Source organism: Propithecus coquereli, unplaced genomic scaffold (assembly GCF_000956105.1).
Source record: "Propithecus coquereli isolate 6110/MARCELLA unplaced genomic scaffold, Pcoq_1.0 Scaffold14, whole genome shotgun sequence".
Lineage (NCBI taxonomy): Eukaryota > Metazoa > Chordata > Mammalia > Primates > Indriidae > Propithecus > Propithecus coquereli.
This window is the reverse complement of record NW_012138302.1, coordinates 3,453,641-3,469,662: the sequence shown is the minus strand read 5'-3', so window position 1 is coordinate 3,469,662 and position 16,022 is coordinate 3,453,641. Positions and strand designations below refer to the sequence as shown.

At 42.2% G+C, this 16,022-nt stretch overlaps 1 protein-coding gene across 1 annotated transcript; it reads left to right on the top strand.

Moving 5' to 3' along the window:
• Positions 1 to 3,347: 3,347 nt before the first annotated feature.
• Positions 3,348 to 15,519, top strand: LEPROT. The gene is made up of 4 exons (XM_012639492.1): positions 3,348 to 3,531; positions 8,842 to 8,917; positions 12,636 to 12,822; positions 14,776 to 15,519. Exons 1-4 carry the CDS (start codon positions 3,516 to 3,518, stop codon positions 14,890 to 14,892), a joined length of 396 nt encoding a protein of 131 aa, XP_012494946.1. The 5' UTR covers positions 3,348 to 3,515; the 3' UTR covers positions 14,893 to 15,519.
• Positions 15,520 to 16,022: the final 503 nt, after the last annotated feature.

Genomic DNA, 16,022 nt, shown 5'->3' with positions numbered 1-16,022 from the left:
GGATAGGGAGATGTGATACTATTATGGTAAACTAATTAATATTTGTTAATTCAGCCAATACTGTACTAATAGATATGTAGGAGGGAATCATATCAACAAGTGGATTTGATGCCCTGTTGCACATAAGGGGTTACTGTTATTTCTAATTACTATGAGAATTCTTGCCTTCTTGGTGCACAAGATCTACTGTGGAGAATAGTACAAGTGTTGACCATCTGACTTCAGAGTTGAACAGTTTGGGGCTTGATCTCAGCTTCCCCATTCACTAGTTACTAAGACCTAGTTTTCCTATCTGTAAAATGGAGACAATAAAACCTAGCTCAAGTGTGAGATTACTGAATGGAAGGAGAATATTAAAATTCATCCTAAGAAGTCTATTTAGTCGTAGGCAGCATGACGGAAGTCACAGATCTTATACATACAAGCAACATGCTAATGGCATGTTGGGGAGAAGGGATAGGTTTCTAGAATTTTACTTTCTGTTTCTGGTGACTCTTTTATTCTTGAGAAAATGTAGAATGAGTAAGTGGAAGAAAAATATCCAGTGCAACATCTGGCAATAGAAAAGCAGATTTTCTCAGAGGGTTAAGGCCTAGGGCAAGTTGGCTAACTTTCTCTTTAAAGTGTTTGGCACCCTGGAAAGGATGGCTAGTATGAGCAGAAAGCTTGATGGAGATAAGCATTTTTCTGATTCTAGACATTACCCTGGGGCAAACACTTCAATTTTTGCTTCCCACCATCTTCTGGTATCTTACTGCTAAGCCTAGGGCACTCCAATCAAGTTCTGCCTCTGAAGTCTTGTCAGTTTTTTCCAAAATCATTTCTCTTCTGTGGGACTGGTGTCAGGCTGACATGGAAGGTTCCAGCAAACCCTATTTAGATAATCTAGAGACATACTGGGTGGTTGGGAATGGGAGGGAAAATGGGGGAAATTTAAACTTATAGAATAGCCTAATCAATTAAGGTGAAAAAAAGTCTTACTTCCTCATGAGACAGTTTAGCACTCCACTGAGGGAGCTAAAAACCACAGGTTTCCAGGGTCCAGCTGATGTGTAGTTTCTCCTGAGTGCTGTAACTGGTATTAGAAAGAATATGATACTCAAAACAAGGAAATAAGCTCTTGTAGAGGAAGAAAAATCTTTACCTCTATCTTCTCCAGTGAAGGCCCTGTAAATTAGACTGAACAAAGACCGATTAACAGAAGAAAAACAGAAGAGTATGAACATGTGCATTGTGTGTGTAGCAACACATTTGAATACCCAGAGATGAGTAACTCAAAGGTTTGGTTAGAACTTGGGCTTATATAGCATCTTAGCAAAGGAACAATACATTTTTAAAGAAATGACAAGACAAAGAAAAAGGACCTTGACTCTGTAGGGGCAGCAAGTTGTAGGAAGATAAATACATGGGAAACTAGTGGTAGATAAAGGCAAAATAGTAAAATTTGTTATGCAGATTCCTCTGGTCCTATCTTCAGGCTGACAAGGTTCTACAGTTGTCTCTGGCTAACCTTTGTCCTTCCTGGTAGAGCAGGCAGGAGGTACCTTTGTAAATTTATGTCCTGCTTTTTGGCAAATAGGAGGAGAGCAGAGAGCTTTTCTTGTATGTATCTCCTTCTCACTTGCCTTCCACTCCAAATAATCCTTAAGCCAAGGTGGCACACACTCCCAATGATCTTGAGTAGATTCACGGCTACGAAGTAGAGTACAGTGTAGTACTGGCTCTCCAAACACCTGCAGTGAGTCAGATATTAACAACATAACGTTTTTAGTGAGTGTGCCATCCATCCATGAGGAGAAATGAGAGGAGCTAGGAAAATAAAGTGAGATAATTAGACATTTGTTGAGACAATAACATGTTCAAGTGCTCAGTGTGTAATTTTGAAAAAGTAAACTGAGTGAGGAGGCTGAAAGGTGGTGGTGGTGAGAATTTCTACTTCTCAGGTAGCCAGGGGAACCTGGTTCCCACAGACCCCTTTCTTTCAGTCCTGTTCAAACTGAGAAAAAGCAGGAGTGAAAGGACCACACCGTTCCGTGGAGCAGTTCTCAGCTATAATGAGGGGAAGTGGCCTCCCAAGAGCTGCGTGACAGTCAAGTCCTACCCTTTCTGCACCTTATCCTTAAAGGGAAGATGAAGCACTTGGGCCAGTTGGTTTCCAAGGTGTCTTCCAGATTGCTCTCATCAAGACAAAACTATCCATTACTGTGAGGAAGGTAAGTACAAACTGGCTCTTGGGATCTAAACATTGATTTTGGTTATCTGCAGACTTTGAGGTCCTAAGGTACGAAAGTAATAACGATTTAAAGGTTCGTGAAAGCAACGGACACAAAAAAGCTTATATGGTCTCTGTCTCTACAAATAAATCAGGGAGTAAAGGAAAAAACCGCTAGTTTCAGTAAAGTGCTAATGTTGCTATTAAGCAGGCAAGCCCATGCAAACGTCAAGTTCTTAAGTAGGGATGCCTCTTAGGGGGGCTTTTCTTTGGTGCCCCCACCCTCCCCCTCTGCCACAGCCATGTAAACGCGACAGGCACACACAAGCTCACAGGGGCTCAGACAATGCAATGCCGGTTGGTGCGTGAGTGCCCCTCTGCCACGGACTGTAACCTCCCCCCGCCGACCTTCTCCTCCCTTTGCCCACTTGCTCCATCTCCACTCTCTGGCAGGTTTCCTGGCAGCTAGGAGTGCCGGGCCTCCGCCTGGCAGACTCCATGGCTGTGCGGACCTCGTCCCAAGTGACCTGCGGGAGCAACAGGGCCCGAGGTCCAGGCGGAGCCCAGGCCCCAGCACACAGATGGAAGGGCGGAGGGTGGGGAAGGTTGGGGATTATCTGGAGGCCTCAGGACAGAGGAGGAGAGCCCGGGGCGCAGGGTCGGGGTTACCCTGGGCGAACTTGGGTGTGCAGCGCCGGACCTTAGGGCTTAGGGCAGAACTCTAGGAGTAGGGAGAGTAGCTCAGAACCTGCGGGAGCCGGGCTCTTAGTGGCTGGGCCCTTAGTGGCTGGGCCCTGGTCGGGACCAGTATGGGGAGGGGGCTCTGAGTGGCGGGGATCAGGACCAATAAGGACGGGGTTCTGCAAACTGGGGGCGGAGTTCTAGACCGGCAGGGGCGGAGCTCTACGTGGTGGAGGCGGTATGGGGACGAGCATGGATGGGGCTTTAAGTGGTGGGGATGAGGCGTCGTAGGGGCGGGGCTCTGCGTGACAAGGGTGGAGTCCAAACCCGTAGAGGCGGGGCTCTGCGTGCTGGGGGCGGAGTTATGGGATGAAGGCTGTGCACTCTGCGTGGTGGGGGCGGGATTGGGACCAGAATGGGCGGGCTCAATACCGGCGGGGCGGGGCTCTGCTGGCTGGGGGCGGAGTTATGGACCTGTAGGGCGGGGCTCTGCGTGACCAGGGTGGGCTCGGGAGCGACGGAGGCGGGCTCGGGACTCTGGGGGCGGCCCCGGTCCTGGCTTGGGCGGGGACCCGGGCTGTGGCAGGAAGCCGGAAGCAGCCGCGGCCCCAGCTCGGGAGACATGGCGGGCGTTAAAGGTACATCTGTGGCCCCCGGCCCGCTTGTTGAGCAGTGCGGTCGCCATCTCCGCTCCGGGTTACGCCTGGAGCTGCGCCTTCAGCGCGCCGGCGAGGAACGGCCTCCTGCACTCCGCCAGCCTTCCCGCCCTCCGGGTGGAAAGGCGCTCGCCCGCTTTCTTTGTCCCTTGGGGTGCGGGTGGAGGGGCGTTTCGGGGGAAACCTCAGCCCTTTTTTGCAAGGCCACGGGCCTTCACGCTCTCTAGTGGCGTCCCCAGACCCTCCAGGCGGAACCCTCGGCCGGGAGCAGTGCCTTCCTGGAAGACCCGGGCCGGCTCCGGGAGCATCACCTCCCAAGCTCCTCCTCAGTTCTCGGAGCGCCCTCCACCCCCGAGTTTTTAAGCTAGGTTTCCACTTCTTAACGTGTCGAACCTAATGCCTTACCTTCCGTTTCCTGCCCCTCTAGAGTTTCCATTTCTTACAAAGGAGGCTTTGTCTCCAGTGTTCTCAGCGTTGGGAAACTTATTGTTCCTAATGATTTTTCCAGTTGGGCAGAGTTGACTGCGGGTGGATGTCAATGGAAAGCGCCCAGAAATGCTGTATTTCTTGTAATCGTGAAGACTAGATTAGGTGCAACTTTAACACTACTTTCTTCAGTGTTTTCTCTGTTCATCTGTGGACAGACAAGAAAGTAGTGTTTGTGCAGTGTGTGTTTTTGTATGGGGCAGTTGATAAAAAGGTACAGAGGACACCCCTTTCCTTATGTCTTCAGAGGGATGAGGAAGGGAAGAGGTAGTTGGAAGGTTTCCTGTTATTTTTGTAGGAAACCATTCCATTTCTAATCTTTCAAATAGTAGCATAACTTGTTTTTACGTTGGAGTTTCTATCCTTGAAATTTGTACTAAAAGATCCTTCCAGTTAATCAACATCTGCTATAAACATGAATACAGAATATATGCATGTGTGTTCATTATGAATTTATCTGAGTGTGTGAACTGTTAGCAGCACATACATTGTATCATTATTTCTGACTGACTTTGATATTCAATATCAGTTTAATAAACATGGTTTACTTGGACAGTGTCCACCTGTGTAATATATCCATTTGAAGCCAATGCAGAAAACAGATGAAAGATAGTACTACACGACCAGAAACTGCCAAATAATAATGTTTATGTGTGAATGTGTTAGAAATTGTTATGTAGTAAAAAGGAAGATAGTTTATGAAATGGAAAAGGACTAAGGGAAGGGAGCATTTTGCAAATAAGTCAGATTTTATTGAGGAACTGTTGCATGTTGGAGACTTGGAATAGAAAGAAAATTAAGTTATTTTTGGGTGACAGAGCTGGAAATAGTTATATTACTGCGTAAGTGTCTAGGTGCTTAGATGCGGTCGGAGCACAGAGATGGTGGGTTGGATTTTTGTCTCCCAAAAAGATATGTTCAAGTACTAATTCACTAGAACCTGTGAATGTGACCTTATTTGGAAATAGGTTCTTTGCAGATGTATTAATAATCAACTTAAAATGATACTGGCTTAAGGTGGGCCCTAATCCGATGACTGGTGTCCTTGTAAGAAGAGGGAAGTTTAGACATGGAGACATACAGGGTGAACACCATGTGAAGACGGAGGCAGAAATTGGAGCGATGCAGGCGCAAGCCAAGGAGCACCAAAGATTGCTGGCAGTCACCAGGTGTTAGGAAGAGGCAAGGAAGGATTGTTCTCTACAGCCATGAGAGGCAGTATGGCCCTGCTGACACCTTTGTTTCAAAAGTTTAGCCTCCAGAACTGTGAGAGAATAAATTTCTGTTGTTCTGAGCTGCCCAGTGTGTGGTACTTTATAACCACAGCCCTGGGGAACTAATACAGATGGGATTGCTTAACCCTGCTCCAGGGAGAAAGAGGACTGTTTTCATGGAAGAGGCAAAGCTTGAACTGAATCCAAAGAGACCAATAAGGCTTCACCTGACAAGGCATGGTGTGAAGGTGGAGTATATTCCAAGTGGAGAGAATAACACATGACGTGGGGCAGGGAGCATGAAAGAACATGCCTTGTTCTCTTCAGGAATTTAAGCTCTCTTAGTAAGGACTGGAACTTAGTGGTGAGGGTTGAAACTGGAAAAGCAGTTTAGGAGGCAGACCATGGTGAGCTTCAGGGCCAGAACAACTTGTAGGCTGTGAAAGCAACTGCAAAGGGGGACAGTGGCCATGTATATTTGAAAGATCACTGCCTGCTGTGTGGAGGGAGGATGGATTGGAAGAGTCACGGTTGGAGGCAGGCACGAGATGATAAGGCTTTTGCACTAGGGCAGTAGCAGAGAGTTCTGAAGAAGAGGGTGGATTTGAGTAAGGTCTGGGAGATGGCGTCCCCTTGACTTGCTGATTTGCTGGAAGATAGAGTGCAGTGATGGTGGCAATCCTCTAAGGTAGGATGTTGAAATGGAAGATAAAGTGTGTGTTTAGAAGGAGAGGGTGGGGATGGTGGTTCAGTTTTACACATGTTGAATTTGAGGTCGTTGCCAGCTGTCCGGGCAGAGAAGTCCAGATTGGAGGTGGAGATGCAGGTCTAGTTCTTAGGACCTACTCTGGGCTGGATCCTCAGTTGTGGCCTGGCCCTTGTGATACTAGGAACTTTGGGTCAAATGCGGTTTCTCAGCAGGAGTGTGTGGAGTGAAAAGAGAGATGGGGCTGGATTCCTGGTCAACTCCAGCTTTAAGAGATGCAGAGGATGTGATTTCTGAGAAAAGAGGAAAAAAAGGGTCAAAAAGAATCAAACAGAAATACAGTTGTGAATCTTGAGAGATTGGTGTCAGCACAGAAGGAAGAGGTCTGTGATTCTTAGCTTTGACAGGTCTCATGGAGGAGAGAGTACTACAGATGGTCAGGAACAGAGGAGGAGAGCCAAGCTAGCTGGGAAAAGGTCATCTGTAATGAAAAATGCCCTCCACATGTGGGCATTTTTCTATTAAAAAGTGGCATGTACTAAATGGAAAAGATATAATAAGTTAAAATTGAAAATTCTTCCTTATTCCCTAACATCTGTATACTTCCAGATTTACTTACTTACTTACTTATTTACTTATTTAAATTTCAGACAGGGTCTCACTCTGTTGCCCAGACTGGAGTGGAGTGCAGTGGCTTCGTCATAGCTCACTGCATCCTCGAACTCCTGGGCTTAAGCGACCCTCCTGCCTCAGCCTCCAGAGTAGCTGGGACTACAGGGATGTGCCACCACGCCTGGCTAATTTTTCTCTTGCCCAGGCTGGTCTGGAACTCATGGCTTCAAGCGATCCTCCTGCCGCAGCCTCCTAGAGTGCTAGGATTATAGACGTGAGCCACCATGCCTGGTCCCAGATGTTTTTTTATTTATTTATTTTAATTATTTATTTATTTTTATTTCAGCATATTATGAGGGTACAAATGTTTAGGTTACATATTTGCCTTTGCCCCGCCCACGTCATAGCTACAAGCGTGTCCATCCCCCAGACAGTGCACACCACACCCATTAGGTGTGAATATACCCATCCCTTCCTCCCCTGCCCCCAGATGTTTTTTAAAAGCTCCTTGACATCTTCCTATAAAACAGTTTCCCTACATTTCCTCTCAAAGTAAAGGGAAACAATAAAAAATGTTCATTAGTTTAATCAATGATTAATTGTAAGCATTATAGATTTTTTTTCAGAAGAAAATTTGGATAATATAGTGTCCTATGTTTTTGATTTATACCTTTGTTTTAATTTCAAAATATTTAGAAGGTACAAATGTTCTAGATTACATGGATCACTTTTGTAATGTTTGAGTCCCTGCTAAAGGTGTGCCTGTCACCCAAATAGTGTTCATAGTACCTGTTAGGTAGGTTTTTGCCCCTCCTGCCGGTTGATTTCCACTGAGGTTTATTTCCCTCTATGCACGTGTGTGTGCTCATCAGTTAGTTCCAATAGTGAGTACATTGGTATTTGGTTTTCCATTCTTGATTTGTACTTTTATCAATGAACATTAATAAAATGAGTAGATCCTGCATCAGTCCACATTTATTTATTGAGCACCTTCTTTTACCAAGCATTTTTACATGGTTATTTAATTCCCATAAACTTTGAGCCTCAGTCAGGTGAGAACTCAGGTTCAAAGAGGTTCAGATTCTACCCAAGGTCACACAACCAGTTGGTGGCAGAGTTAAGATTTGATCCATGTTTGTGATGTAGCTCAAGATTTTTTAACAACCCTGATATTCTGTCTCTCACTCAGCAGCCTGACGAGGGCAAATACATTCCTATACTCTCAGAGTTGGAATGTCCAGCAGATGCAGGGAATTGTATTCTATGAAGACATGAAAGCAATCTTAAAATACTTGAAGTACTGTGGTTTGGGGAGGCAAAGGTACATATTACAGGGACGCAGTTCTGGATATAAGTTAAAGAAGGAGAGTTTTCAGCATTTAGAAACTGTCAGAATGAAATGACCTGCCTCGGGTGGAAGTGAGCTTCCCTTCGCTGGAGTTGCGCGGACTGGCTGACTGGTCTCTTGTGACAAATACAGAGGGAATTCATAAATTAGATAGGGGTTAGGTACTGGCATTACTTGAGCTTTTTCTCTACCTTATGATTTTAAAGTGGTGGACACAGGTAGTTGTCTCAATCAGTGTGGGTGACTATAACAAATATAGACTGGGTGGCTTAAACAAGAAACATTTATTTTTTACAGTTCTGGAGGCTGGGAAGTCCAAAATCAAGGTGCAGGCACATCTGGTTCTGGTGAGGGTCTTCTTCTTGGTTTGCAGATGGCCATCTTCTCTTTTTGTCTTTACATGGTAGAAAGCAGAGAGAGCTCTAGTCTCTTTCTCTTCTTATGAGGACACCTATTCCATGGTGGAGACTCCACCCTCAAGACCTCATCTAAACCTAATTACCTCCCAAAGCCCCCACCTCCTAATAGCATCTCATGGCGGGGAGGTAGGGATTCAACATATGAATTTGAGGGGAACACAAATATGTAGTCCACAATAGCAGTCATTTGATAGTCAAATGCAACATCAATTAATAAAATAAGTAAACTGTTACATTTGCTTAAATTTTGGGCCTTTTTTAGTAAACTTTTTTATTGAGGTATAATTCATATACCATAAAATTAACCTTTTTAAAGTGTAAACTTTTATGGTTTTTAGTATATTCATAAGGTGGTGAAACTGTCACTACTATCTAATTACAGAACATTTCATCATACCCATAAGAAATTCTGTACCTATTTTTAGTCATTCCCCATTTTCCCTGAACGCTCCAGCCCCTGGCAACTACTGATCTGGGACCTTTAACTCTTGGTTTTGTTTTTCACAGCTCTCGTGGCATTATCCTTCAGTGGGGCTATTGGGCTGACTTTTCTTATGCTGGGCTGTGCCTTAGAGGATTATGGGTAAGTTATCATTTCAGAAAGAACTATTCCTCTTTTTGTTTCTTTGTCACTGTTAGTTTGGGTGTTAAAGAGTTTGGTCACTAAACACTAACCAATAAGTTAGTAAAGCCCAGATTATGAACACAGTCCCTTCATGGGTCAGGTATATTTGTGCAGAGAAAAGCTCTTTTAAAAATTGATTTATTCATTTAATAAACATTTGTTTAACACCTACTCTGGATCACCTGGGGTGTGAGAATGAAGAGACACAGTCCTGTCCTCAAGGAACTACAATTCTGGTTGTGAGTGAGAGACAGGTAGACAGTCCAGTCAGTAAGACAGCGTCTGCAGTGGAGTTGCATGCAAGCACCCTGCGAGTGCAGAGGACCTGCACCTGGGTTTCAGTGGGACAGTCAGGAGTGCTGCATTGCAGAGGTTGTATCTGAGCCAAGACTTGGTGGATAAGTAAGAGTTTCTTAGGCTTATGAGTCAGGGGAGGGCATTCCAGGCAGAGGGAACATTCAACCAGTTTTTTATTCGACACCTGTCAGTTGAGTGCTTACCTGTGCCAGCCACTGTATGGGAAGTGAGAATTACGAAATAAGAGAACAAAGATTCTGCTTTCTCAGAGTCTGTATTTGTGGGGGAGATAGACAATATACAGAAAACAACAATGTGCATTCTGTCAGAGGTAGAAGTGTCACGAAAAATAGATAAAGGGTACAGAGGCTGGGAAGAGGGTGGCAAGGGAAGGCCTCTCTGAGGGGTGACATGTGAGCAGAAACGTCAAGAAAATCAGGAAGCAGGCCATACAGATCTCAGAGGAAGGAGGACTTTCAGCAGCAGGAAAGACATATGCTAAGGCCCACAGACATGAAAGCACATAGACGTTTCAGGAAACCACATGTGGTTCATTATGGCAGAGCATAAACTGTAGTTGGGAGTGGCAAAGATGGGCTGGTCAAGAACATGGAGTCATCCCTCAGGGCCCTGTATGTCATGCAGAAGAGGTTAGGTTGTCTACTCAGGCAATAGGAGCTGGGAAGATAGCTTAAGAACAGGTTCGGAGGTGGGAGTGGGGAGGGGGTTATGTTAAAAGGTCACTGTGGCCAAAATGTGAGACAAGATAGAGAAGTGCTGAGAGTGTAGTCAGGGAGAAGAGTAAGGGACTGTAGTCATAAATCAAGCAAAATTTAGGGCTGTGGCAGTGGGAATGGAAAGAAAAGGAGAGCAATCCAGGAGGGAGAACCAACAGGTTTTGTGAATTGATGTCAGAGTTCAACAACAAGGGGAGAGAGTTCGTGGATGTCTCCCAGGTGATTGGCTTGAGCAAATGGATAGAAGATGATGTGATTAACTGAGAGCACCTGGAATAAGTTGTTATGACATTGATGAGTTCACATCTACCATCCCAGTCCTGGCCAACTATCCCAGCCATTGTTTAAACACGACAGGGATCCATATATAAGCAATAACTTATATCTGTTCAGAGCCTTCCACAGCTATTACTTTATTCTAGCCTTAGGGATGTAAGTTACTACTAGCCTCATTTCTAGCTGGGAAACCAAAGCCCAGAGTAGGTAGAGACTTACCCAGATTGCATAGCAATAAGTAGCAGAGATGGAAGTGGAGATTGTATTCTGAATCTCTTGACCAAAGGTTTTTCCATTATTCTACAACCAACTCTAAATCCAGGTGTTTTAGTAATCTGTTATACACTGTGTCTCTATAAGGTAAGAACATGACCCATTACTGCTAATACAAAGAAATTAATTTTATATCTTAATGATAGTGACCTAGGATTATCGTCTACATCAGAGGTCAGCAAACTGGCCCATAGGCCACATATGGCCTGCTGCCTGTTTTTATAATGAAAGTTTTATTGGAATACAGCCATGCTAATTTGTTTATGAATTATCTTTGTCTGCTTTTGCACTAAAAAGGCAGAATTAAGTAGTTGAAACAAAAACTTTATGGCTTGCAAATCTGAAATATTTACTTTTTGGCCCTTTTCAGAAAGAGTTTGCCAACCCCTGGCCTACATATTTACTGAATAGTATATTTCACTAGTATATTCAGTTGCTTACTCTGAATGGAAATGTGGAGTCCCTTAGATTGTTTTTTAGAAAACTGTCACTGTATTCCAGGAAGAATTAAGAACTCTTGGCTAGGGGCATGTCAGGTGACAGCTGGGTCTATTCCAGGCCTCATCCCTTCTCTGTATCTCCTTTCCTCCTGGTAAAAGAAGGGCTTTGAACTAGAGCATCTCTAAGGGCTCCTCCAACAGTATTGCTTGGTGATTCTTGAAACATATTAATATTATAATTCCTCTCGTTTAGAATTAGGAATCTAAACTCAGTGTTTCCATCCTGAGTCCTCTTGATGAAGGACACTTTCCCTTCTTGCTTTTTGGTTACCTGGATCTGTGTCTGAAATGGAAAGCTTTCATTAGTTTGGCTTTACCCCAACTCCTGCTTGTAGGTGCTAGCTATCTGTGTGGATCTGTTATCACAGTATTGTGGCGATATGAATTATTGTGATGTACGTAAAAATGAGTAGAGACTATGTTTTTTTCTTAAGAAATGAATCATAATGTGTAACTGATGGAGAAAAAAATGAAAGATTATTTTTGAAGTACTTATAGAGAAAACATCATTGGAAACCAGATGGCAATATTTTATAAATGCAAATCAATTGAAATTTGGAAAGAAAGCAGTTTTGTTTTGTTTTGTTTTTGCATTAGAGTATTATTCTGATCTGTTATCATAAACATTAGAGTGCATCTAAAGTTTTTACCAGTGAGCATACTTATTTTCATGTCTTCCGTACTTAAAATCCACTTCTTATTTCATTCATTCAACAAGCATCAATGCAGCACCTCATTCATTCGAGGCCCTGGAGATAAATGGTGATTGACCAAGACTAATCAGGTCTCTGTTCTCATAAGCAAGAAAATATGACATGGGAATAAGTACCGTACATAAAAGGGTTCGAGGGTGACCTGGGGTACATTAGAGTTGATGGTCAGGGAAAGCCACTTTTGGGAGGAATCTGTCAGTTAGATCACACTATATGAAGGAGCTAGCAGACGAGAAGATCAGGGGAAGAGCATTCCAAGCAGAGGACACAGCTAGTGCAAAGGCCCCAAAGCAACTATGAGCTCAGAGTGGTCAAGGAACAGAAAGAAGGCTGGTGTGGCTAAGATTAAGCAAATGAAGGGAAGACGGTACAACAGGAATGGAAGAAATAGACAATACCCAGTCATATAAGACTTTGAAGGCTGGGGCAAGGAATTTGGGTTTTATTCTAAGCCATTGAAAGGTATCAAGCAAGCATGCATGCACTAAAAAGATCTTTACTGATTTAGCATGTCGCAAACCACTGTATTGTGTTCTGTAGGGAAAACAGAGATGACTAAGTCAAAATTCTGTCTTTAAAAGAAATTGCAGCTCAGTAATACCGAAAACAGTAAAGTTTCTAGATTATATATTGGATAGTTGTTTCTTACAATATAAGCTACCCACATATTAATGAACTAGTATTAATAATTTTTAAATCATCACTACTTATCTATTCCTGATAGAAATCATCTTATGTTCTAATAGTCACAATTGATGAATTTTTTGACCTAGACATTTAAATAACAATGATTTTGAAAGAGTAGCATGTCTTTCATTTAAAATGTAACTGTTTAAAATGTAACTTTTCTTTTTGGGTCTTGTCTGGGTCCAACTGACAGCGTTTACTGGCCCTTGTTCGTCCTGATTTTCCACGCCATCTCCCCCATTCCCCACTTCATTGCCAAAAGAGTCACCTATGACTCCGATGCCACCAGTAGTGCCTGTCGGGAACTGGCATATTTCTTCACTACTGGAATTGTCGTTTCTGCCTTTGGATTTCCTGTTATTCTTGCTCGTGTGGCTGTGGTAAGTTTTGTTTTCTATTGTTTTGCTGAGTTTACTTGAAAGGCCTGTGTCTGGGACCTCAATTTCATTTTCATTGCGTAGAGTTTATACTCCAAGCTAGATGTAGCTTTAGTTTCTCTCTTCCTCCACTTTAGATCAACTATCAGTATCTCAGCCATGTTTTCAGAATGCTTTCTTTGTTTCTCTTACAAGCATGTTTCTTGCTTTTTCTACTTTAAGCTGTTCTCTGGAATTGTTCGTAAGTAAATTCCTGCCTCTTAAATCTTATGGCATTACACAGGGACTATACTAGCAATACTTTTCTAGTTACAAAATGAAAATCATATCAAAATCTTGTCCTGCAAATGGGATTGTTGACTCAATTCTCAATACAATAGTTATATATTGAGGGACAACTATGTAGCAACTAGAAAATATAATGAATAAGATGACATCTTTGTGTCCACTATAAAAATTTTTTTTTTGTCTCCAGAACACATTGTGGTTGTAATTTATTCGGTTCTTTGATGTTTGCTGTCATTCCTACTATTTGTTTTTTAATCCCTCGAACTACATTCTATTTTAATTTTATGAAACTCTTGTTTGGGGCATTGAATATCAGATATGCACAAGTCCTGTTTATTCATTCAGTAAGTATATTTGGACCATCTGCTATTTGTAAAACACCACAAATAAGAGCCAGATACTGTCTCTGCTCCTAAAGAACACAGAAACTAGATTGCCGGGTAGGTTTACTATAAGTGTACTATGTTTGCTAATTGAAACATGATCAGAATGCCACAGGAGCACCAAGAAGAGAGAAATTCCGACTGGCACTTGATACAGGCCTCCAAGGATAAGTAGTTGGATTAAAGTAGGGAAAGCTATTACATGGAATGACACCCAAGTGTGAAAATGCAATATGTAGAATAAAGAACAGTCCAATATGATGGAACAAAAAGAAAGTAGTTGAGATTAAGGCTAGAAAGGTTGTATATATAACTATTGTATTTCCTTACAATTCAAGGTTTTTTCCTTGTGTGTGGAAGAGAAGATGATTTTAGCTGGGACCGGTGGTAGCACTTTATTCTGACAGAATGCATTGAATTTCTTAGAATTCATACTCTAGGTATATATATGCACATGTGGTATTTTACTATGAAATTTAATATGCAGGGTTATTTTTTCTACCTTAATATCATGTTCACTTTAAGGAATACTTCATGAGTAAACATGAAGCCTAATTAGCAAGGGTCTGAATAGCATGCCAGTTTGAACTTTATCTAATAAGGAAGCATTGAAGGTTTCTGAATGCAAGATTGTCATGATTTTATTCTCCTTGTGCCTCAGACTAGCATTTCTTAAGCGCTGCTGTAAATATTTATATTTTCCCCTTTTGATACTGCCATCATTTTGTGAAGAAATTTCATCGATATTTCTATCGGTTAAATTAAAACAAAAAGTGCCCACTAGAGGGTACTCTTACCCCCAACTGTGCCTCTGTAAAACCATCTGCCAAGCTGAAAAGCTGCTTTCATTTGTGTGCAGATTATTATTTAAAGTCTTTTCTTGCCTAGAAAAGAAACAAATGAATCCATAACTCTCCAATTCCTATTTTCTATGAAAGAAGTCAATATGTGCAGAACTTTCAGTACCTAATATTGTAATTGGACTCTTTATAATCTTACTACTTGTATTTTACTTAAGGCAATCATCGTCAGTTAAAAACCAGTAGAGAAATATGACTAATAGGGAAAATGTTAAGGATGATACCAGACTTAATTAACAAGCATTGCAGAAGTAATTAGTCTAATTACTGCACAGTTTACTATTTCTGCCTGTTACATTATTAAGCCTTTTAGCAGCTTTGTGTAATATTTCATTGGATGTTTCTAATGCAGAAAATAACAGAGTTTTGCAAAGAGTACAGTATGAAGGAAGTAAGGATTTAATCCTTCTTTTCTTGTGTTTCAGATCAAATGGGGAGCCTGTGGCCTTGTGCTGGCAGGCAATGCAGTAATTTTCCTTACAATTCAAGGTTTTTTCCTTGTATTTGGAAGAGAAGATGATTTTAGCTGGGACCGGTGGTAGCACTTTATTATGACAGAATGCATTGAATTTCTTAGCATTCATACTCTAGGTATATGTGTGCACATATGGCATTTTACTATGAAATTTAATATGCTGGGTTTTTTTATACCTTGATATCATGTTCACTTTAAGGACTACTTCTTGAGTAAAAGATTAGTTTTTTTCTCAGCAAATAGACCTCTCAAGTTTAGATTGTGTTACTTCTTTGCTGTTCATATAATCATGGTGCTCTCAGAAAATATATTAGCAGAGTCTTATAGACAGCTGCTCACATATGCAGTGGGTCTTTTGCCTGGGGATGTGCTGTGGGAGGCAGGTAGCCCCGAAGCAGGTGTCTCATGGCCCAGAAAGGCAGAGGTGGCTCCCTTTTTGTGTTGTAGACCCTTGCTTCTCCAAGTGTGGCCCACAGACCAAGAGCATTGACATTTCCTGGGAGCTAATGAGAAATGCAGAATGAGAAGCCCCCCCTTACCCCAACTCCAGTGCATTTTGATGAGATCCAAGCAAATCGTATGCACATTAAAGTTTGAGAAGAGTTGTCACAGAGGAAGAAACGTTACACCTAACTTCCTTGTCTGCCCCATGGCTGAACCACTTAACCTCTCTGGGTGTTACCTGCTCATTTGTAAAAAATGTCTCACCTGCCCTCATGTTGAGGATGGGTTCAGATTCTTTGGTGTTGTGAAGTGTTCAAACCTGTAATATAGGGTCTGTTCCTCAAATTTGTGAAAACTCTTCTCAGAATGGGGAGATGTTAGTCAAAGAATGCCAAGCCTCAGTTAGATAGGAGGAATAAATCTTTTTTTTTTAGATCAGTCACACAGCATGCTGAATATAGGTAATAATTGAGTACCGTACATTTTTAATATTGCTAAGAGTAAATTTCTAATGTTCTCATCACAAAGAATGTTAAATATTTGAGGTGATGTTTATGTTACTAATAATTAGCTTAATTTAATCATTTCACATTGTATTCAAAAATCATAACACTACTTTGTGCTTTAGAAATATATACAACTATAATTTGTCAATATATAATAAAAATAAGTTAAAAGACCAAAACAAAGGATGCCACGGTCCCCCCGCCCCCGCCAAGTGTTCCTCGTAGGGAATAGGTCTACCCTTAGATG